General features: G+C 42.1%; 1 protein-coding gene across 1 annotated transcript; it reads right to left on the bottom strand.

The window, feature by feature from the left end:
• Positions 1–6,059: 6,059 nt before the first annotated feature.
• tfap2d (transcription factor AP-2 delta (activating enhancer binding protein 2 delta)) lies at positions 6,060–21,719 on the bottom strand. Its single transcript, XM_071514491.1, has 8 exons — positions 21,681–21,719; positions 20,489–21,007; positions 17,193–17,253; positions 10,819–10,984; positions 9,171–9,289; positions 8,875–9,016; positions 7,432–7,545; positions 6,060–6,276 (listed from the first exon to the last, which is right to left on the bottom strand). The coding sequence occupies exons 1-8, from the start codon at positions 21,717–21,719 to the stop codon at positions 6,060–6,062; spliced, it is 1,377 nt and encodes a 458-aa protein (XP_071370592.1).
• Between the last annotated feature and the right edge of the window lie 692 nt (positions 21,720–22,411).

Raw genomic sequence — 22,411 nt, 5'->3', positions numbered from 1 at the left:
GCGTTTGCCCAAGTGTGTGCAAACTGCTCCCCCTAGTGTCACAATGACGCACATGCAGTCTCCTCTCCACATTGGCTGTTTTCAGTGTCTTATTCTCCCAGACTCTCCCTAATCTTTGAGTTCAGTTTTGACAGGGTTTCCATTTTAAAAAGGTTTTAATGAGGCAAACTGGTCCAAAGCAAATTACTCTTAATTTCATGACTCAAACGTTTTTAAATGGAGAAGGGGAGATTTTGAATGAAACTGAAATGGAGGCAATGTATGTGTGTGCATGTCTGTGTTTGTCTTTCTATGTGTCTCTGCGTGTGTTTTCTCATGTATGTAATCTTATTATTCTGTCATCAATACCCCTTAAATGTGTGTGTATATCTGTACATTTAACGCTGAACTCTTAACTAGTACTATAAGGGTCAGTGTGTGCTGTTTGATATGTATCCCAAAAAAAGCTGTTTTGAGCAATTTATCATTAGAAAATTGCACTTTATGGTTTTATAGCTGGGTTTGGGATCAGTCCAAACTATACTCCTTGGGTTCAGTTCAGGTTCTGACCAAAAGTTAATATGTATCAGGCCTACGTCAAGCTCTAAAAAGGTTATCTGCGTTCTCCTATGTGTCTGTATATGTGTCTGTATATGTGTATGTGCTCTCTGACATGGCTGCCATGGTTAAGCCCCTTTGATGTTCGGTGCAACAAAAGCCACCGAGGATAGCAGACATGAATGTTTAAGAAGCACGGCTGTTCCCCATGTTCTCTAGAATGACCCGCTGCCAAAGACTCACCCATCTCTCTCTCTCTCTCTCTCACACACACACACACTCTCTCACACACACAAACATGGCAGGGCAAATGACTGTTAGCAATGACAGATGTCCTGACAGGCTGGAAGTCTGGAGGCATGGTTGCGGTTGTCGTCCTGCAGGGCTTTGACACACGATGCATCAGCATACATTACGCACATGTCACACTTACAGTCCCGCCGCCTCCTCCCCGCCTTTTGTTTGCAACCACGGACAAACGAGACACATAGATTCCTTTTTGTACTCGGCCTTCACTCTCGCTTCATCCTAGTGTGTCTGCTCTTCTATTTTGGCATCCTCTATGTCATCAATATCCTGCTTCACATTCATACAGTTGGACACCAGCTCTACTGTCAGTCACTAAAGCACCATTAGACATTTTCATAAGGTAAAAGTACTTATTGTGGTTAAAGTTATTTCTCTATTGACTTAGTACAGAGGAAACAGCTTCATAAAAATATTTATTTGGGGTATTAAAAGATATGGGTAACATAGTGTGTAGTAGCTATTACATGTGAATGAGTAATCCAGGTGTTACCACCAAATACCACAACACCATAAAACGCCTGTTCCCTCTGTATGTTACCCAAGACTACCTTTAAGGCCTTCATACCCAATCCAGTGTCATGTTGAGTTTAAATTATGCAGACTTGTGGCTGCAGTTCTGCTTTCGGCCACTAGGTCGCACTAGAGCATCACAGAATAGAGGTGAAGCCCAGTTGGAGAGGCAAAACACTGATACCTGAGTTCAGCTTTGATAATTACCTACGTTGTATGTCAGTAGATGTGGATCTGGGGAATGGGTCTCTAAAATAATTCAGGGAAAATGTGAGCAAAGTATATTTCTAACACCCACATATTTTCTTTCTATTTTCTTTCACATCTTTTTTTTTTTGATAATTTAATGAATATTTGCAGCCTCAAGACTTATTAGACAGCATTATGTACCAGTGTGCTCATATGACAGACTCACTAGTGGGGCATCCAGTTGGTTTTAGGGTTTGTTAGTTAAAAAATAATTGAGGACTGATTCATAAAATAGTCAGAATATAGAGGTGTGTGTGTGGGGGGGGGGTATCTTTGTATCTTTGCATCTTTTCTTTGTTTATTCCAAAAACAAAGCCAGGGTTGAGGGTTCCAATCCCCGTCTAGCTGAACAGATGGAGCCCTCCTCTGACACCGCCACCCATACTACACCCAAATGTTATGCCGTAATAGCTCCCACATTCACATTATTCCCAGGATGTGGCGCTGACACGGTGACAAACGGAAACTGCAGAGGTTAATAATGGCCTAATGCAGAATAGTGCGTTCCTGTCATTTTGGCTGCGGGAGGCTGTTGTGTGTCGATGGCAGGTTTGAGGTGCGTGTGGCTTTACAGAGAGTGACAGGGACAGTCCGGGTAACGGCTGAGGAGAAAAAGGCCTGAATGTTCCTGGGACCGAATGGGATCAGGGCAGAGGAGGAAGAGGGTTTTAGCAGTGAGGCAGGGGAGGAGGGTTACGGCTTTCAGGAAGTCGAGATTTGGACAGACAGGGCTTAGAAGTGGAGTTTGGCATTCGTGACTATGGGGCTCAGTCAGCAGCAGTTATAGTTCCTCTGAGACCTGGGACTGTTTTATTCCGTTTTATATCCATGGCGGTATTTATGGTGTTTCTGGGTTGAAGATGTGCAATTTGTGTTTGCTTTGTACATATTAGGCCTTACTTCTATGTAAGAAGCAAACAAATGAACGCATTGATTCATAAGTAATATAAAATGAATAAACTCATAATGTAGTGAAGGCTAGGTAAGAGAACAGTGTTTTGGAAGATACTGAATTCAGAGTGCTTACTGCTCAGCACTATAATATGGTGATTACAGAGCGCTGCATTGTAATATGATCAATAGCCTGTGTGAATAATGCATCGGCCGCCCCATCACATTATGCATTGCTGATGTCAAACTTGTGATTCATTCTTGTACGTTTGTCAATTTACAGAAACTCTGGCGGAGGCAACATATTGATTTCATTTTCCAGCTCATTTTGATCAAGCTGCTTATTATTCCGTCAGATGAGGGATGTGGGGTCAGGAGTGGTGTCTATCGCACGCGTTACATGTTTATCATGCAAGTATTAACAGACAAAAGTGTGTTTAAGTTACTTTCTGCGATTGTGTGTTTGCATGTGTGTGTGTGTGTGTGTGTGTGTGTGTGGGCGTCTGTATATATGTGTGTGCACTTATTTGTTTGTTCTCGTAGCCTCCAGCTCAGTAAGATCCTATCCACCACCATCAAAGAAGCAATTTAGAAAGCTGCTTTGTTTCATACATCACTCTGTTACATCTAAACATACGATGGGTTAGACGGATACGTGGGCTTGCTGATGTATGGGGGCCGATATTGGCTTTTTATTAAATATCAGATATCAGCCAGTCACTGTTGTCCAACTCTGATATGATGGAGGTTCCTCTCTGACCACAGCTACAGAAAAAAAACAGATTCCTTTGATTGTTCAATAATGTTTTTTGTAAATCAATTCTTCATTTAAAGCCCTAATATACTGTGTCCCAGAGTTTCCTTGGTTATTGAATAGGTGTGTGTGTGTGTGTGTGGGAGGTGTAACTCTGCCTTAAACCGCTGCTAATCCTAAAATAGTTTAATTATCCTGTGCTTCAATGGCGAGTTTTAGTGTCTCCTGATGGTCTAAATGCTGTTTCTGTTTGGCATAAAAATGGCCATTTTATAGATATATAAAATATTGAATATTGGCACAAAATATCTGCTTTTGGCTGCTTCAAAAACCCATATCGGTCAAACCCTACAATGGATGGAACCTATGAATGGCTGTTTAGTAGCATATCATCACTGTCCTGCAAAAACCTTGTATCGCTTACAAAAAGACTTCTTTTCTTTTTTTGGGGGGAAAACCGGTTGAATTTCTCATTTGACATCCATGCATTTTTTTGGGACATTTTACAATGCATTATCAATGGTTCAGCTTGGTCCCAGGATCATAAAACATTGAGGATATGTGGGGGGACAAGGCCATCTGTCAACTATAACACCACCACCAACAACAGCAAAACCGGATATATGGGAATACTGCAATGTCAGTCTTCCCTTTTCTTTTTTTACTACTATTACTCTTTAACATGAGGCTTTACTTGTATTGATTCAGGGTGATAACTCAGCACTGGCCTCATTGTAAATGCATCCCGTTTGATTTTTTTTTTTTTTTTTTGTTATACAGCGAATGTGACCTCCTTTTTAAATGACTGGAATATTAAAGAGTAAACATAACCTTCAGAGTCCGGATGGAGACACCGGCAGGCAGCTGCTCATCTCCCTGCTTTCTGATAATTTTGAAATATAAATAAGCTGAAAACCTGACAGAAGTCACTGAAAACGGAAGGGAAACACACACACACACACACACAAAGGGAGCTTTTGAACTTTTCTGTAGGTAGAGCCTTCCCTCACAACATTAGAGAGAGGAACTCTGACTTCTTATAATCTTAACACTGTGAACTCATATGGATAATTCACACTAGCTAGCTTTGATCTGTACTGCCTCGCTTTAGTCTCTGCCTGCTCTACTGTTGTACCACTTCCTTGCATGTGTGTGTGTGTGTGTGTGTGTGTGTGTGTGTGCGTGCGTGTACATGTGTATGTAAGCCTGCGTGTGTGTGTATTTGTGTGTGCACATACATGTGTATCTGAGCCTACGTTTGTGTGTTTGTGTGTGTATATGTACATGTGCACGTGAGCCTGTGTGCATGTATGTGTGTGTACATGTGCATGTGACTGTGTGTGTGTGTGTGTGTGTGTGTGTGTGCACCACATCTTACACCACGAGTAAATAGTAGAACACGTAGCAACTGTCTTTATTGAACACCAGCATTTTAGAAGGTAGGGATTTAACATATATATAGTTGAAAGCCTACAAGAAAAGTAATTTAAATATTTATATATATCTTTACAAATGTTCATGAGGGAGTCAGAGAGCTCGTGTCGGCTAAACTTGCGATCTGGGGAGTGTACAAAGATAGACACATGCACAGGGAAGAGAGTTACGACGGCAACCGCAAAGTCACCTTTACAAAATGGCTGAGTTGGACCCTTCTCTCTCTCACTCTCTTTCGCTCTCACACACACTCACACAAACACACACACACACACACACCACAGTGTAGCCTACCCCAGGCAGTAGCGTTACATCAGTCCCACATTCACAAACAGTCTCTTCTCTCTTGTCCAAATGGTAAACACACTGGATGCTATGGCACTGATTGTACGGCGTAGAAAAACCATGAGTCCTCTTCAAGTGCTCTCTCAGGTATTGGGGGGAGTGTCGTAAACCAGACTGTGTGTGTGTGTGTGTGTTGTGTGTGTGTGTGTGTGTCAAGGTTGGAGGGTCAATTCATTTCAAGTCGAGCTGTTGAACATGTAAAGCGAAACTGGAACTTCGGTGGTTGATGATGAAGAATTTATTCTCAGTTAAAAGTGAAGTAATTGGATTGAAATTGAATTGCCCAAGTTCCCTAGTGTATGTGTGTGTGTGTGTGTGTGTGTGTGTGTGTCAAGGTTGGCGGGTCAATTGATTTCAAGTTGGTTCACTGAAAATGCAAAGTGAAGCGGGAACTTCAGCGGTTGATGATAATTTTGCTCTCAATTATTTTATTAAAGACAGAATAAATTAACCTTTTGAAGAGAAAAAAAAGTTCAGTTCTTGGATTTTTTTGCAGAAAATCCACACCTGAAGTTAGCTGGGTTGAAATCGAATTGTCTAAAACCCTTAGTGTGTGTGTGTGTGCGTGTGTGTGTGTGTGCGCGTACATGTGTGTGTTCGCAGTTAACCACCCCTCTCCTGGAAAACGGTGCCGTCAGCATTGTCCATATCTACTTCCTGTTTTCAGAATAAATAAACAAACAAAAGTCTTGGGCGAGTTGCAGCCGTCTCCATGGCGATGCTCCTCCTTGTCATGACACAGACAGTCTCACACACACACACACTTATACACACACACACACACTTAAAAATAATGTGCATTTTCAACATGTGCATGTCTTCTTTGGGACAACTCACATTTGTGTTACTTTGCAACACAACATATATCAATAACAAGAAATGTGAGTTGTCCCAAAGAAGACATACTGATGTGTTGAAATTGACAAGTCCTTTTTAAGAGTGCGCACACACACACACACACACACACACACACACTCAAGCACACTCTTAAATGCAGCGCTCCAAGGCACGGGCACGGGAGGTGGGGGGGCTACTCAGTTTTTTCTGTTTTCCCGTCTTTGCTCTGGGGCTCGGCTGTTTTCCGGAGCGGCGTCTTTTCCGAGCTGTTGTTGATCTGTTGGTCGGCCGGCCCGCTGGTTTTCCCGCTCGAGTGCTTGTCCAGGTAGTTGAGCATCTCGCTCAGGACCGTCTGGAAGGTGCTGAGGGCCGCGCAGACCGCCGGCGTGCCGAAGCCGTGGGTGATCAGACTGGCGGGAGGGAGCCAAGACAGAAACCACCATCAGGCAACCGGCTTCAGAACCAGTTTACAGAGCAGTGACACGCTAAAACCTTTCCTTTCTTCACAACATCAAGGGTATAATTTGGGTTAGACTGATATATTGATTTGCTGATATGGTGGAGGTTCCAATTCTTTTACTCAGCAGCTTCAGGGGAGTCAGTGTGTAAAACCTGCAGTGAAACCTGCCTCACCCCGCCTTAAGGAGCTGCTGACCCACCTAAAAGAATCTCACTATCCTGGCTTTCAGTGGAGAGTTTTAGTGTCCCATGATGGTCTAAATGCTGCTTCAGAGGCTTTTCCACCCTGACAAGTAAAACGATTCTGGGGAAAACACTGAATACTTGAATGTGTTTGGAATTTTTGGCATGAAAATTGTCAAATTTAAAGTTACTGTATATCAGCTGAAAACATTTTCTGTCAGCAGCTTCAAAACAAAAATATGGTAAGGGTCTTCAAAATCCCATATCATTTGAACCTTTGTTTAAATAATAATTATTTAAATAATTTATTTATTAATTAAAACGAGTAAAAATAAGGAGGTACCACAAGATGAAAGGATAAGAATAGACTGTAAAAATAACAGTCAAAAACAATGGGATAAAAGATATAAGCAAGCCTGCAAAAATGTGTGTTATATTATTTTATTATACGATGATAGTGATTCTGCCAGCCTGGTCACCTTTAGTTTTCAGCCCAAACCGGCCAGACCGCTATTGTTCAAAATCCTGGCATCACTGTATATATACAACCCATTCTGTATTGTTGTAAAAACTCATAGTTTGTTTCTCTGCCTAGCAGTCCACATCTCCCTTTGGAGCTTTGATGAAACTGTGTATATTCTCCACAGGATGACGCCATAGATGTGACATTTCTGCTAATAAGCCCCTATTCCCTCCTTCTCCTTCATTTGTGCCAAATAACAAACTGCACAGCTGTATCTTTCTAAAATGGCAAAGAGGTCAGAGCTCGGCCAAAACTGAGAGCAGCAGGGTTCTGCAGCGCCGCCCAAGAAAACACAAGTCTTTGCTGCACGGTTTTAATTGTGTAAGGGGGGGGACTCAAGATTGGAAGTATACGTCACAAAATGTCCATTACTTTCCAATGCGTCATATGTGTGTGTTACCTGAAGTGTGTGAGGTGTCTCTGGATGTCCAGGTCCAGGATGGGGGTTGGTCTAGAGGAGCCCAGAGGAGAACGATCTTGGCTCAACAAGTCCTGGAACTCCTTACAGATTTGCCTGAGAGACAGAAGGAGGGAGGGAGGGAGGGTTTACCATCTGTCTCTAACTCAACCGTTGCAATTTTTCTTTCTCTATTGCATCCCTAAGTAAATAAAGTTATATCTTCTCAGCAAGCATTTGACGGACAGCTACCTATAGGAGGTGGCCAAGTTCAGCATCAACCCAAACAAGCACAGAATTTTCACAATATGATATTAAACATTCATATTAAATTCATATTAATAGCTTTAGAAACAGTTTTGAACCGATATCAAAAACAGATATTTAGCTCCCAATTTCATAAAATGATGCAGGTAGCAGCTATAGACGACTCCGGTCATCATATAAACTTTAATTTTTATTTACACAGGTTTTCAACATTGGTGCAGGCCGTCATATCAACATCTATTCAGCATCAAAATGATTGCTGGACTGACTTTATTGGCAAATAAGTTCTTTGATCAAGAAGTGTGGGAGCATATTCAGTATTCAGTGTGCAATGGCGTATTTGACATAATGTAAATTCACTCATAATCATACTCATGCTTGCAAGTCTTGTCTCCCGAAATTTTGTGAAATGAACACAATGTCTTAAAATGTAAATATGTGCTTATAAAGTGAGAGAAATTGGTTTTCCCACCAGGAAAAGATTAGATGGAGACACAACTAGAATCAGCCATTAGTTTAACATTGAACTAGTGCAGTGGAAAGTAAGCATGTGGAGGTAAAGAGGCGTTTACCTTCAACTCTGATTACCAGGGTTCAATTCCCAACTCAGGTCAATACGCTTTTTACTGTGACTGAAGCTTTCATTTACAGTGAGTTTTTCTTATTTAACCATGACCAAAACCTTACCCTAACCATAACCAAATAGTTTTAATTGCCGAACATTAGCCAAAGTTTTACTTGTCTAAACCTCAAAGAAGTGACACTGCCACCAATTCTCTTGTCAGAAAATAATAGGTTGGTCAAACAACTCTTATGCTAAAAAGTCAGTGCATTCCCTCAAGAAAGCAAAGGCAGAGGAAAATGGGGGGTTTAAATTGGTTCATTATGAATTTCACCTAACACTACAAACATATGAACATAACCCTGACCTTAACCTAACATTGGACACTGGCCTTTAATAGAAATGAAAAAATGTGATGATTGTTTTTTGAAGTTAAAACAGTTTTTGACCTTGTGGGTGGGCCAGAAAGTGAAAAAAACATGTAAATCCTATCAGGGCAAAGCATCAGGAGACAACAAAAAGTGCGTGTGTGTGTGTGTGTGTGTGTGTGTGTGTGTGTGTGTGTGTGTGTGTGTGTGTGTGTGTGTGTATATGCGTGTGTGTGTGTGTGCTCCTACTTCGTAGCCAGCACCATCTTCTTGCGTGCGCTGGTTTCTTTCGGCTCGCTGTGCTGCCTCGCCAAATGTTCCCCCACCGCCTTGGTGGGAAACTCTGTCTCACAGGTGTAGCCAAAGTCCCTCGCCAGGTGGAGCGCCTCACCTGTGCACACACACACACACACACACACACAAAGAAGAAAGACTGATAAGACAGCGCTTAAGGTGATAACATCAAAACTAGAAGATGAAATGAAACAAAATGGAAGCCGAAACCTCCTGGAAGATCCCGGGATATTTCCGGGAAAGTTGCTTACCTTCCACCAGGGAAGTGAGCAGTGTGACGTTGGCAGCTTTCCTCCGTCCTGCCGGCAGGTTGAGGCCCAGGCGGTCTAGTTTTTCACGAAGACACCGGCCGCCGTTCTTAGACTTAGCTCTGCGGGAGAACAAATAACCGACTCAGATATTTTATGATATTTCGTCACCTTCAAGAAAAGAACAGACTGAAGGCCTGGATCACCCAGTGTCGCTCGCCAGTCATCATCTATTCCCCCATTTTTAAAGAAATGGTACTAAAATACAGTTTGGAGCGTCTGGCCTCCTGATTCCACAACAATATATTTGTGTATAACTAGGTCTAGTAGTATATAGCTATCAGGTATTTGAAATAAAGGAGAAAAACAAACTGACATGTCATATACTGTATATGCTCTCTTTATATATAGATATGGTCACATGTCCCCCCTGAGTTTCATATCTTTCATTCTCCAGGCATTCATCTCCTTCTATACCCACAGTGAAGATTTCTATTTTGGAAAACAAGCGAAAAACAATCCATGTCTTATGCACATTTGTATTGAGATGGGATGAAACCTTAATGATCCCCGTGGGAAATTTGGATTAAAACTGGTAACGGTATTGTATTTTACTGCCCAGGAACAACAGATGCTCAGGAATTCATCTCTGCACCAAGACCAATTCCTGTGCATTTACTTGACTGGGAGGATAAAGCGAAGTTAGTGAACGATACAACATAACACCAACACAGATGTGAAACAGGAGTAAGAGCCTCTGTCTGTTAGAGTGACGGCTGTGACGTTGACGTGATTTATTTTACTCCAGATTAGGAGCAACACCTCTCCGCACATTTTTCACACGGCTGACGCCTCGTCTTGTGAGACCGGCCATGTCCTCTGCTGTCCATCTCTCTCTCTCTCTCTATCTCTCTTTCTCTCTCTCTCTCCCTTTCTCTCTGCCTCATCAATAATACAGCGCTGGCAACTCTTGCTTTCCTCTGGTTCCTCTGATCCTGGCGTGCTTTGGCCTGGTCTCGCCTCCCTCCGGCTCCCTGGGCATGGCGGCGCGTGCAGCCCCGGCCCTATTTCGCCTACAATAGTCTTTGTGGGCGCTACTGTATATCCTCTGTTTTATCTGAGGGCTAAAAAAAAAAAAAAAAAAAAAAAAATCAAGCCGTGCTCTCCGATGCTCACCAGCTAGCTTTAAGCTATCGCAAGTGTTTTCACTTTTGATATCCCCCCTCTTATCACACTCACCTTTCTCTTCAATGTTATTTTGACAGCTGTTGCGTGTAACCCTGCTTCAATATCGACTTGATGATGCTCTTGTTTATGTCACATCTCCTGTTTTTGTTTGTGTTTCTCCTTTTACCGGGATGATGTTGAACCAGCGACATGGCTCACACATTTCCCCCAAATCATTAAGACCAATGGCCACAGTGGATTTATCAGAGGAACTTATAGGCCCAACTACAGTCTATATAGTAGCAGAAAATGGTTCTTTAGGCTTGTGCCATAGCAGAACCTTTTTTTAATGCTGTAAAGAACCATTCAAGAATACATGAAATGACCCCGATCAGCAGTACTAAAAGAACTTTACCCTAACCAAAGCAAACCATCCTTTTTCTGGGTGTATTGTCAAATGTCTACTGTGTGTGTGTGTACTGACCTGCGCAGTATACCGCCCAGTAGGGAGGCGTTGAGGCACTCTGGCGGGGACAGTCTTCTTTTCACCTCGGCGATGGTGACTTTGTACTTGGAGGTGGAGCTGAGCAGCGACAGGCGGCCCGGTACCGAGCAGAACAGGTCTGTAGGGTTCACCACGCACGTCCCTCCTGCACACAGACAACACACTTGTCAGAGTACGGCTCAGCGCGGACCAGCAGTAACACCGTTCCTGTATACAGTTCCCGTTTTGTGCCGTAAAGCAATCCAAGCGATTTCCCGCCAAATCTGACACACAATGTAAAATGCAGTACAGAGGCCAGTGCCAATCTTCTTGGTGATGGTCTTGTTTGTTTATGGCAATTATACTAATGTCTCAAAATTAGTGTGGTAATGATTTATTGATGCTAAAATGCTGCATATAGCACCATTTATACTTTTTTCTTTTTTTCTTTTTTTCACCAATACACAATCAAATCTCTTGCGCTATTTTGGTAGAGCACCTATGTAGAAACCAGCTTGGAATGTTCTGCTGACTTATGCCCACAACACCTCATAAAATATCCAAACCCTCCAAAATGTTGGATCCATACTATATCTCAAGGTTTTCTACTAGTTTATGGGCTTTGTTACTGAGACAAGTACACATGATGTATATACGTAATTCAAAATGTAATGCAAACAACCAGGAACCAGGCATTTCTGGGTTCCACTTGACTGTGAATGCTGCCAAATTGAGAACACTGCAAAACTGAGTATACGGTGACTAAAAATTATATGTTTAAGGCTACATGCCAAAGTTCTCCAATGGAAACAGATCAGGTTCTTTTGGTTTCCATCTGGTAAATCCCACAAGGCAAAAACACAGACAGGCCTGGATTAATAACTTAAAATGAAAGAGTAGCCATAAAAACCAAACCAAGTGATCTGATTACCTGACAAATCACCTGTGTGTTTTACATAATGAAGTAATGGAGGGAGCATTACATCGACCTTATCTCAATTTATTAGCTGCAAAACCCTCTTAGTGCCTGTCTGTAAATATGCAGCAAGTATTCCCATACATAAATATACATTCATTGTTTAAAGGCATGGCCATTATCCTGCTAAAGAACTACATACATATCACAGCAAAACTACATACAAGTCCCTACAGGAATATATACCATATGAGATAGAAATTACCATAAAGTACCACAGATATAAATCCCTTAGGAATATTATTTGAATTCTGTAGTGGTTTTTGTTAGGGTATTCATGATATTAATTAATTATCAGTTTAGACTGTTAAACTACTTTACTTGCTAGTTAATGCTAAGCAACCATAGCTTATAACATATTACATACATACATACATACATAAAGCACTGTGATTTATTATTAAATGCTGGAGTAGGCTTTGTGTTGGCTGAAAATTGTAAAAAGATTTAGCTATCTATATTGTCTTATATCACTATAGCACAATAAAGTAATAGATGAAGAATGTACTCCCATTGCATAACGTCATCGTAATTCATTTGAAAACAATAAGAGGATTATGGAAGTTGTGTGAAAATTGTAGCTAAGATGTGAAGATTTATGGTTCAAAGTTAAATGTTCATCTTTGATTAAGTAGATCCTGCTCAGTAAAGAACAGACATGATTTGTAGAATTTTCTTTCTCAAGTGCTGTAAATTATTATGTTATTATTAAGTTTTATAGTGTTTTATGGCATAAAGGAGTGATGTATCTCACCTCGACTGATTACCCCGGCTCAATTATGTTAAAAAAAATGCTTGTTTACACAATAATCTAATAAAGGCAAAAATGCAAAAAAATTAAAAAAATAAAAAATTATGCTCCACCCTACCAGCCAGACAACAAGCACAAAAGCAAGCTGGGTGGAAGCCAGATCCTTCCTCACAAGAAAACACAAGGCACAATGTCTTCAATGAAAATATAGAACTCGTTGAAATGTATTATGGGGCCCAAAACCTGAGAGCTGCTCAATTTAATTTCACTGTAAACTGTTGATGCCCCAATTAATGATATTGTGTTTTTATCACAGGCTAAAATAACTATTTCTTGATTTTTAGTATAGGTGCATAGTCTGTAATATCTGAATATATCTAATAATAATTCCACCTAGGTGATATTTTCATTGACTAAGTTCTGATTGTCAGTGTATCTGTGAAACATTTGTACACTTATTTGTACATTTTGGTCCAAAAAAGAACAAATAAATGTACCTCAATGAGCCTCAATACTGGCCCACCTTTATCGCAGAAGGGTTTGAAATATGTACATTTTTAGCAGAAAATGTTCAAAACTGTTCTTCTTTTGGATGCACCTTCATAGGGTGCCATGCACAGACACGCATCCCATGTTGTACCTTTTCTGAGAATGTGGCTTTAGCTGTGTACACACTTTGCATGAGGTCCCCTCAGTTCTCATTTCAAAGAACACCCAATATCAAGACAGTATACAAGCAACCAAGATCACCTCTCTGTGAGCAGAGCAATACAGCAAGTCTGTTATCTCTTCTCTTTGTGCATTAGCAAATGGCGCAATATTTTAATTATGTGCATTGTGTATCAGTGCAGCCCCAACAGACCCACATGCTCTGATATTACCTGCAGCATCTAACTAGTCACAGTGAAAGGATATTTCTTAGACTATAGAGGGAAAATGCTCAATACTAAAGCCATTGCACTTGAGTAATAATAGTAACTATCATGATCAGGACCATTAGGCTTTTATAGCCCATGTTAGCCATGCTCATATTGTCACATACAGTATGCCAATCCCCATCGCTGCAATAGTACCAATCTGCATTACCTCAAAAATTGGCCTCTATATCAGACTGAAGACGCAACCTATTTTTATCCTATTATATCCATATTATATGATTAAATAATGTCTAATAAAATAATAACATAGTGCATCCCACCTCTTTCAATAGGCCAACTTATGGGACTACTCTGTTGATCCTAAGACGCATATACTTGATCCTATACATATATATATGTATTTCTGTGTCAGCTCAATATTTTTGTCTGTATGTAAGAATTGTCTGCACTAAAGCCAGGAGGGGAAAACAAAAACTTCCTCTAATCACCTTGCACCAAGTCGATTTCTCTGTGTACTTGAGGCTACTGAAACTGAAAAAATGATTCTGGTTGTGATAGCTGAACGTTGTTTCACATTATTAATTGTATGTATCTGAAACAGTACTGCTGGATCCTCGTGGAATATATCGACTGCTATGAGTAGGCCTATTATTAAACTTTTACTCCAACTAAGGTCCCAAGCAGCTGAAACCCGAGGTTTCTGTCTGATGTAGGCTATATTCTATTATTCATCTGCCTCATTATCAAATCTATCTAACAGCAGGGCGTGTCGCTTTGTTTTTAGGCCATGCTAAATATGACGGAATGAAGAAAAGGACGCCATTTAGGCCGAATAGAACAACGCTACAGGCAAAGATACACACGCCAAGCTTTTAGGGCAATGTGGGCTATTTGCCCAATAACCAAAGCCTATATGACCAACTGGAGCTTATATTGTATGCGCTCGGAATCCATTATTCACAATGAGAAGAATGTGTGTCAGATTTGTACCATTTTCTGGTCCCTATCCCTGCTGAAGGCGATAGACCTGTAGCTTCAGATATGGTCCCGGTGTATCATGCAGGTTCAGCACCGTGGAAGTGGACAGCGATTGTAGCGTTTCATTTCAGCACCTGGACAGCAACCGATGCCCACAGCACAACCATAACATTATAAAACTATAATACTGTAGTACTGTAACAGCCTTCTGTATTCCAGTGGCCAGGACTCAGTAAAGAAGACCGTGCATGGGACTAGTAGTTCACTGAAGGCTGTCAAAAGTGGGCGATTGCATGTCGAGGGTATCGATTGATATTATAGGTTAGGCTAGACCTCTATGATGTGTGTGTGTGTGTGTGTGTGTGTGTGTGTGTGTGTGTGTGTGTGTGTGTGTGTGTGTGTGTGTGTGTGTGTGTGTGTGTGTGTGTGTGTGTGAAGTCCGGCTCTTCTGTGTGTGTGACACATACCGGGCAGACCTGTCTGTCAGACTCACGCGCTCTGACAGGGGCGCGCGTCTCTGAAAGCCGCGGGTTCACATCATATTAATTCCCCTAAAAATGTTTTGATTCAAAGTAGTTTGTATTTTATGTTGCCAAGGGCAATCGAAAAGAGCTATTGCCGGTAGTGCAGTCAGTGGAGCGCGCGGGCCCAGAGGCGATAACGGTATTTAAGCAACGGAGAGTAGCCTCGGGCTGCGGCGCGAGCGGCGGGCGGGATCACACGCGGAATCAAGCGCCTTTTACGAGTTTGCCACGAAAATTAAAGAAAAAGAGACACGGGCCAAATGTCATTCTCCTCATATTTTAACAACAATGTTTATAGCTCCAAAAAAAAAAGCCCGCCAATGTCTTGACAGAAAAGAGTGGGGCGCGTGCACGGGCTGTGGCGGGGGCGCGCGTCTGAGAGATCAGCTTGATCTGTGAGGCTGCTGTTAGAGCTGAACGGGGAAGGGATAGCGGGGTGATTAAAAACACAGACGACTCCTCCTAAGTAGGATCCGCGTTTCTTGAGTGATTTTCTTTTGAAAAAGGTTATGTGAATATTCATGCCGCCAAAGCCGCAGTCAGAAAGAACAACATTAATATGATCTCGGCTGAATCCGGGGCCCCGCTCGGCATTAGCATATCAAAGCGTCCGCCCGAGGCGAGAGAAGCTATCGATACGGGAGCGGGAGGTAAAGCAAAGATTATTGGTTGTGATGGTTGCAGCGGCTGAGCTCAGGGCCAAATACGGCGCACCATTAACCGAAAGTGATAGCGGAGGGATTCCCGCGTCAATCCGAGAGAAAAGCCCCAACACCTAGGCAGGGCTGATGAAAAATTAAACCCGAGACACAGCCTTCCTCTCTGTATGGAAAACTACACATGTGGGTATAGAGTCCCGACTAAAAAACAGGAGCAGGCTTTGATGGAGCGAGCGCAGATCCGCAGCGGGTTCAAACCAAACCCCGCTCGTGAGGAAATTGGCTGGCCTGCTGTGTGTTCATGCCAAATCTTTACCTGAAGACTCAACCCGTTCATATGGGCTGCTGTCACGGCATAACACATAGATTCACTCCCCTTTCCTTTCTATACAGCTTTGAATTATTCCCATCTCAGAGGAGGGCTATAGGACATGTTAGGGTTTATCATACATACATGCAGCTACAAATCGTTATTACACTGAGAATAAATATAATCATGCCTGTGTTATGGTATACAATACAAAAAATAGCCCATAGGCAAACAAAGGATTCATAGTAAATATTCAAAGCAGCAAAACAAAAACGATGTCCTTGAGATATTGTCCTACTTGTTATTAGAAGTATTAATTTCCCGAATTTGTCATAGGTTATAGAGATTTTTTTTCACTAATCCATTACCTAGGCTATAATAAGCTTTGTCGTTGAATCATTATTTCGTTAACATAGGCCTAGCTGTAATTAGTACGGGATTTGTTTGCTAAGCTTAGCCCGATAGACTTTAAAATGTAGTCTATATAGGCCTACACCTTCTGATGATTAATATTAGGCTATAAATTATCTTTGAGCCTGCTAAATTGTTGTTTTATATAATTATAACAAAAGATAGAAATAATAAGCTATAAATCATTATCCTTTTCATATTATCCGTCCTATTTTAATTATCATATTTCAGAAGAGGGATAACCATAAACAACGATACCATTAACACCATTAATGCCATTAAAGATGTTTAGGAATTATGAGAAATTTAATATTAAGAATATTTTAGAATATTTTCCAAAATATAGGCCAGTCGTCTGGCTATAGACTAGGCCTATACATTGTCAAAATGCAATCTACAGGTTTGTCTTCAAAAAGGATGTGTTCGCGTCTATTAATGTAGATCAGAGCATATATTCTGTCAATAGCTTATACAAATACACAATGTTAAATAGGCCTATTGTTTTATTTTATTTGTAGGCAATGCAAGTCGTGCACTTTCCCTAACATAATTTTATGGATCTAATATTAGACCAATTTATCACGCTGTTGACACACTATTTCCAAAACAAAACACAAAGTCAGTGTTGAGGGTGCGAGGTAAAAACAAACCCCAGTGTTGAGTGACAGTGCATTTCATAGTGGAAACGGGAAGCACCGTCTCCGCGCTTGTACAGTGTGTTAGTGTCTAAATAGGCGAGAAAAGGGGGCCGTGCCTGCTGTAACATGTTGACAGCAGACAGGAGAGGAGTGTTCCGCCTGTTTGTCTGTCTGCTCGCTGTCTTGTCGTGTCAAGCCGCGAGTGTTAACGGCCTCCGGTACAACAACGGAGAATAAACGGGGCCTTACCTCTCCGGATGACGCCCCCTTGGCCGTTCAGCACGAGCCCACACTGCGCTTCCACGGAGCCCTGCGGAGACACGGATTCATTAGGATGAGGCGGGATGTGAAAGCACTTTACCCAGATTGTTATTGGTGGAGTACAGTTCATCCAGCTTGCAGGCTTAAATTACAGCAGAAATGAATGCTCTTCTGAAAATAGGATGGATTGTTGTTGATGGGTGTTGTGATGACAGTTTACCGAGCTTTTAAATTACCACCACACAGAAATAGGATGGGGGGTTCTTCAAGGGGTCTATAGAACCACAATGAAAGAACCCCCTGATTTGTTACAATAAAAATGGCAAATAGAAAACCCAGTGTGGTTCTTAAGAAGTTATTTTAATGCTGCTGATTTAGAGTATTTGATGTCTTCCTATGTTCTTTTAAAGCAGCATAAAGGTTCTTTGTAGAACCACTTGAGCTTATAAAGAACTATTTGAGCATAGTGCTGTAATGAACCTCTCTTATGGTTCGCTATAGCTCCAAAGGGGGGTTCTGCTATGGTACACGCCTATAGGCTACAACCATTTTCTGGTTACTATAGAACCTGTGCAGCTATAGCCTATGTGTAAAACTGACTAAAATAAACAATGCAGCTCATGTTCAGACGGACAGCAGTTATTTTAAAGGCTTCAGGCTAGAACCGAGGAGCAGAGCTCGTGCAGACAGATAGATGAGGTAAAACGAGTCCAGAATGTGGTTTACCAACCTGTTGTGGTCACTTACACAACAACTAAGTCTATATATATGGAAACCTGTTAGCGCCGCCATTTTGGTCCAGAGCAGGCTCGCGTGCTATCAACAATGTCATCAAGAAAGGAGAACACGCGCTTTTTATTCAGAAAACACTTAATCCCTCGTGCGAGCCTCGAGGCCGGGCCCGCGCAGAACCCCCTGATTAAAATAAACTGGGAAAAAAGGGGGACCTTGTCGTAGCTCTTTCTTAACCAACTCCTGCTCTGTTTCTTTTTTCTTTCTACTCCGAAGCTAAAGTGATTATAAAATCAATATACAAAACGCAGAGGTCTTGCATGAATTAGCTTAGTGACGGGAGAAAGGTGTGGCAGCTCCTTTTGTTCAGCATGAAAATCTCTTTAACGCGCTCAAAGATGCGACCGGGCTGCACGAGACCATGGGCGCATCTGTTCCGTTCTACATCCGCCTCGTGCGAGCTCAGGTTCACGCGCCGTTTCTTTCTTTTTTTTCAATAAAAGGTCGAACTTGTGTTAAGCGTATGTGTCTGTCCCCCAATAGCCCAAAATATCATTATTATTTGTAATACAAAGAGCCAGTATGAGCCAAAAATTGAAAATAAAGTAAAATAAGTATGCCTAAAAATGAGGCAATGTGACTTAGTAATCTATAGTTGTTATCAATTAATAGGAGACTGATAAGTAATGATTTAACGACTTAAAATTAAATTAGGTTAGGTCGCATATATATGTTTGTCATTTTCATTGGATTCAAAACTGTTGAATCTCATTCAATTGAATAATAAAAAAAATGCTTCACGATAACCACAAGAGCATTTAAAACTAGGTTAAATTTAGGTGCAACACTTAATAGCCTATTTATTACTATTTTATTACTATTAATTCCCTAAACTCATGGCAATATTTGTAAGGCAACGGACATTATTTAAGCATTTTAATGTTATTTCATTATTCCTACAAATCATCATCCTCATTTTCATTATTGTCAAAAACAACATTAGCCTTATAGCAGACCCTATGAATAAAATAAAAAAATATGTATCACAGGAAAAGGCAATTATTACTGTTAAATAAATTTGAGATTACTCTTCAAAACAAATCAACGATGCTGTGTTATTAATATTATTATTATTATTAGGCTATTATTATTGTTATTATATTATTATTGTTGTTTTTTACGCGAGCCTGAAAGAATAGCTAAATATTGTGAAAATAATAAATGTTTGACTATAAATCCTAGAGCCTACAGTGAAGTTTTAAATGAAAGTTAAAAATAAGAAATAATAAGAGCAGCCCCGGCTTAAGCGCCGCAGTTGAGCCTGAGCAAAGTTGGTTAATAGTTAACGTGACTGAAATTATTTGTCAGTATGTTAAATCGTGTTTAACTAGAGAGGATTTTAAGTAGCTCAGATGTCGCTGCATAAATAACGAAGTTGATTGACGTTAAGTCGGTAATTGGATAAACTACGGTGCTTTACGGCGCTCGAGCTGGGCATTGTGCCCCGAACCCCGATCCGTTAATCCGCCCTTTACCGGAGAATAGAGAACCAGCGGCTTTTCTTTGCCTCAACAGACAGCCGGACACACACACACACACACACACACACACACACGCACACACACACACACACGCACACACACACACACGAACCGTGCGAATTGGTTTTCATCTCGACCATTTCTTTACATCGAAAAGAATTATGTAAAATATGGGTCACGTGTGTTTCTGGAAAAAATAAAGGGCGGATTTCACAATAGGATTGTATAGACTGCCAGTCAATTAACCTTTAGAAATAGGCCTGCCTTTCAGAAGCACGGTACCGTGTAGACTTGACTCTCACTTAGCCTATGCAATCACTTTGGATTTCCACACTTATTCTTGGCATCGAAATTATCTCAAGATGAGATCGAATATTCGGCTGTTTGTCCCAATATGGAATACAGTCTTAGATGGAGATGGAAGAATAACCTATAGGCCTGATAGAATAGCCTTGTCGGTGTCGGTAGACAACAGACAGATAAAGCAGACATGCAGACAGACAGACATCTGGCGCTGTCTCTCTGTTCAATATTTTGGAATTGCTGTGTGGTTTGTACAATGGGGGGAAAAGCTGTTCTGCAATAGTAGGCCAGTGGGGCAGGGATACTGGGGCACTGGGCCTTGTGGCTGCTATGAGGCTATGATATCCTGTATCCTATCCTATCCCCTATCCTATCCCCTATCCTATCTCCTATCCTATCCTATACAGCAGTGATCTACTACATTGTGCCATGTAAAGCCATGTGTATGCAGGTTTTCATTCCAGACAAACACTCCAGCAGCTGTTTTCACTGATGAACCTTCAACAGGAGGGGGGACTACCATTGAAATGAGCTGCTGTAGTGTTTAGTGTGAATGGCTCTCCATGGCACATGGTTGCAGATCACTGCTGCAGATAGAGAAGAAGCTAAAGGAGGGGAAAGGGGGGCACGGTGGCGGGGCTCAGGCCTTTAGGTGCTGGGAGACGGTGAGGTGAGAGGGGAGGAGAGAGAGAGGGAGACCGCCGGTACCTGCAGGTCGTCTGCCCCGGGCGGTGGGAGGCCCAGGCCGGCGGCGGGCAGCAGCCTCTGGTCTGGGTGGTGCATACCGACGCCGTAGGCTTGGGAGCCGTGTGACGTCATCAGCGACAGGTCATGGCGCCGGTAGGCGTCGAGGCAGCCCAGCTCGCGCCGCTGCTGCTCGTCCAGGCACGAGGACTTGAGGGCCGAGCGCGCGTTGTGCAGGTTGATGAAGTCGGCGGGCTCTCCGTGGTGGATCTGCTGGTAGTACTGGCCCGAGTGCAGCGAGTTCAGGCCGTAGGCCTCCGGGGCCACGGCCGGGTGGGAGTGCTGGAACTCGTAGTGGAAGGACTGGTGGTGGAGGGGCGTATACTGGTGGTTGGCCGAGAAATACGGCGAGGCGAACTCCGTCCCCGCCGCCGCCGGGTAGGTGAGCGGGGAGGAGGAGGAGTAGGCGACCGAGGAGTTGGCCACGGACTCCAGACAGCCGAGCTGCATCAGTCGGTAGCTGTTTGATCCGTCGTGACGTATCTACGAGATAATAAAGAGACGGGAAAATATATGAGCCGTGTCATTTAGCATCAGCCGGTGTCTCCTCTCGCTGCCTCCCAAACACACTCAAACACTCCAAAACACAACTCACACACACTCAAAGCGTTTTTTTCCGCTTAAAACCACCTGAAGGAGATGTCATTTCCACACGCCCGGGAGGGGAACGAATGCACGGCAACAGGAGCCATCGGTATTTTTTTTTTTTTTTTTTTTTTTGGCATGCCTGTCACTCTCCTTGCAGTATTTTAAAAGGCATGCTGTTATATATTATTATTATTACCGAGCTGCTGGCAAATTTACTGTCCCAGCTCTCTCTCTCATACTGGATGGGAGGTAAGCAGAGTGAGACACAGCGGAGAGTGTTCCGCCCTAAAATGTTCTAATCACACCGTTACCGGCTCACACACGAGCCTCATTTGCTTCCCCACACTAATAAAAAAAAAAAAGCTCCGTTTTAATCGGCCATTTCTCCCTCCATGCTTATTTTTTTTTATTATTATCCATCCACTAGATTCCAATTAAGAGCCTTCCTGACAACAGACGCTATAAGGAAATTTCACCGTAACTCCGCTTTACCCAACTAACTCCATCACACACATTCTAGGCTATAATTTCACAAATTAAACGAATGCATATTAAGTAAATAAATTACCTCTGCGTCGTGGACTAGTCCGGGGAAGGTCGCTGACATTGTGCTTTCTCCAAAGTAACCCGTGTTTTTTTTTTCCCCCCGTGCTCGCCCGATCGAATAATAATAAAAAAAATGCGTTAAAATCCCACAAAAAAAGCGAGAGAAATGGAAAAGTCCCCCCTCGCGCGCACTCGGTAACGGCAGAAAGCTGGTGGAACGCGAGCGTCTCCCCTCTGCACGGACGGGGCTGGCTCACGGATTTTGTACTTGCAGGGTATTTCTCGGCTGATGTCGTAGGTCCCTTGGTAATATAGAAGTTTTGAAAATTAAGCATCAGCACTGAGGAATGGGAGGACAATAGACGGAGCGGAGCATCCCAGGAGACAAGGAATAAATATTGTATCTTCGCCTTAATAAGGAACCAAGTGCTTCTTTCAACATTTTTCTACGCTTTTTGTGGACATTTTCCTTTTTGACCCGTTTGTATTTTCCACAAGGTCTGCCACTCGGGTTTCGTCGTGTTATTATTATTATTCTTTTTATTATATTCACACCGGTCCTTTTACCCCCCCCCCCAAAAAAAAATGTATACGGATTTTCAACGGAAATGTAAGTTTGTTTTGAAATATTACACAGCTAAAAATCATTATTCGCAGAATGAATTTGGATTTTCGTTTTTTTTTTAACGCACTTGTGATGAATTCGATGAGCCGAACGGAGGAATTTCATTTGGAAACGGGATTGTTTTCGAT

Source organism: Centroberyx affinis, unplaced genomic scaffold (genome assembly GCF_046629955.1).
Source record: "Centroberyx affinis isolate AG114_WGS23_722 - 3 ecotype Tasmania unplaced genomic scaffold, CSIRO-AGI_Caff_v1 ptg008995l_1, whole genome shotgun sequence".
Lineage (NCBI taxonomy): Eukaryota > Metazoa > Chordata > Actinopteri > Beryciformes > Berycidae > Centroberyx > Centroberyx affinis.
Note: the sequence above shows the minus strand (reverse complement) of the source record. Positions and strands in the feature narration are given on the sequence as shown.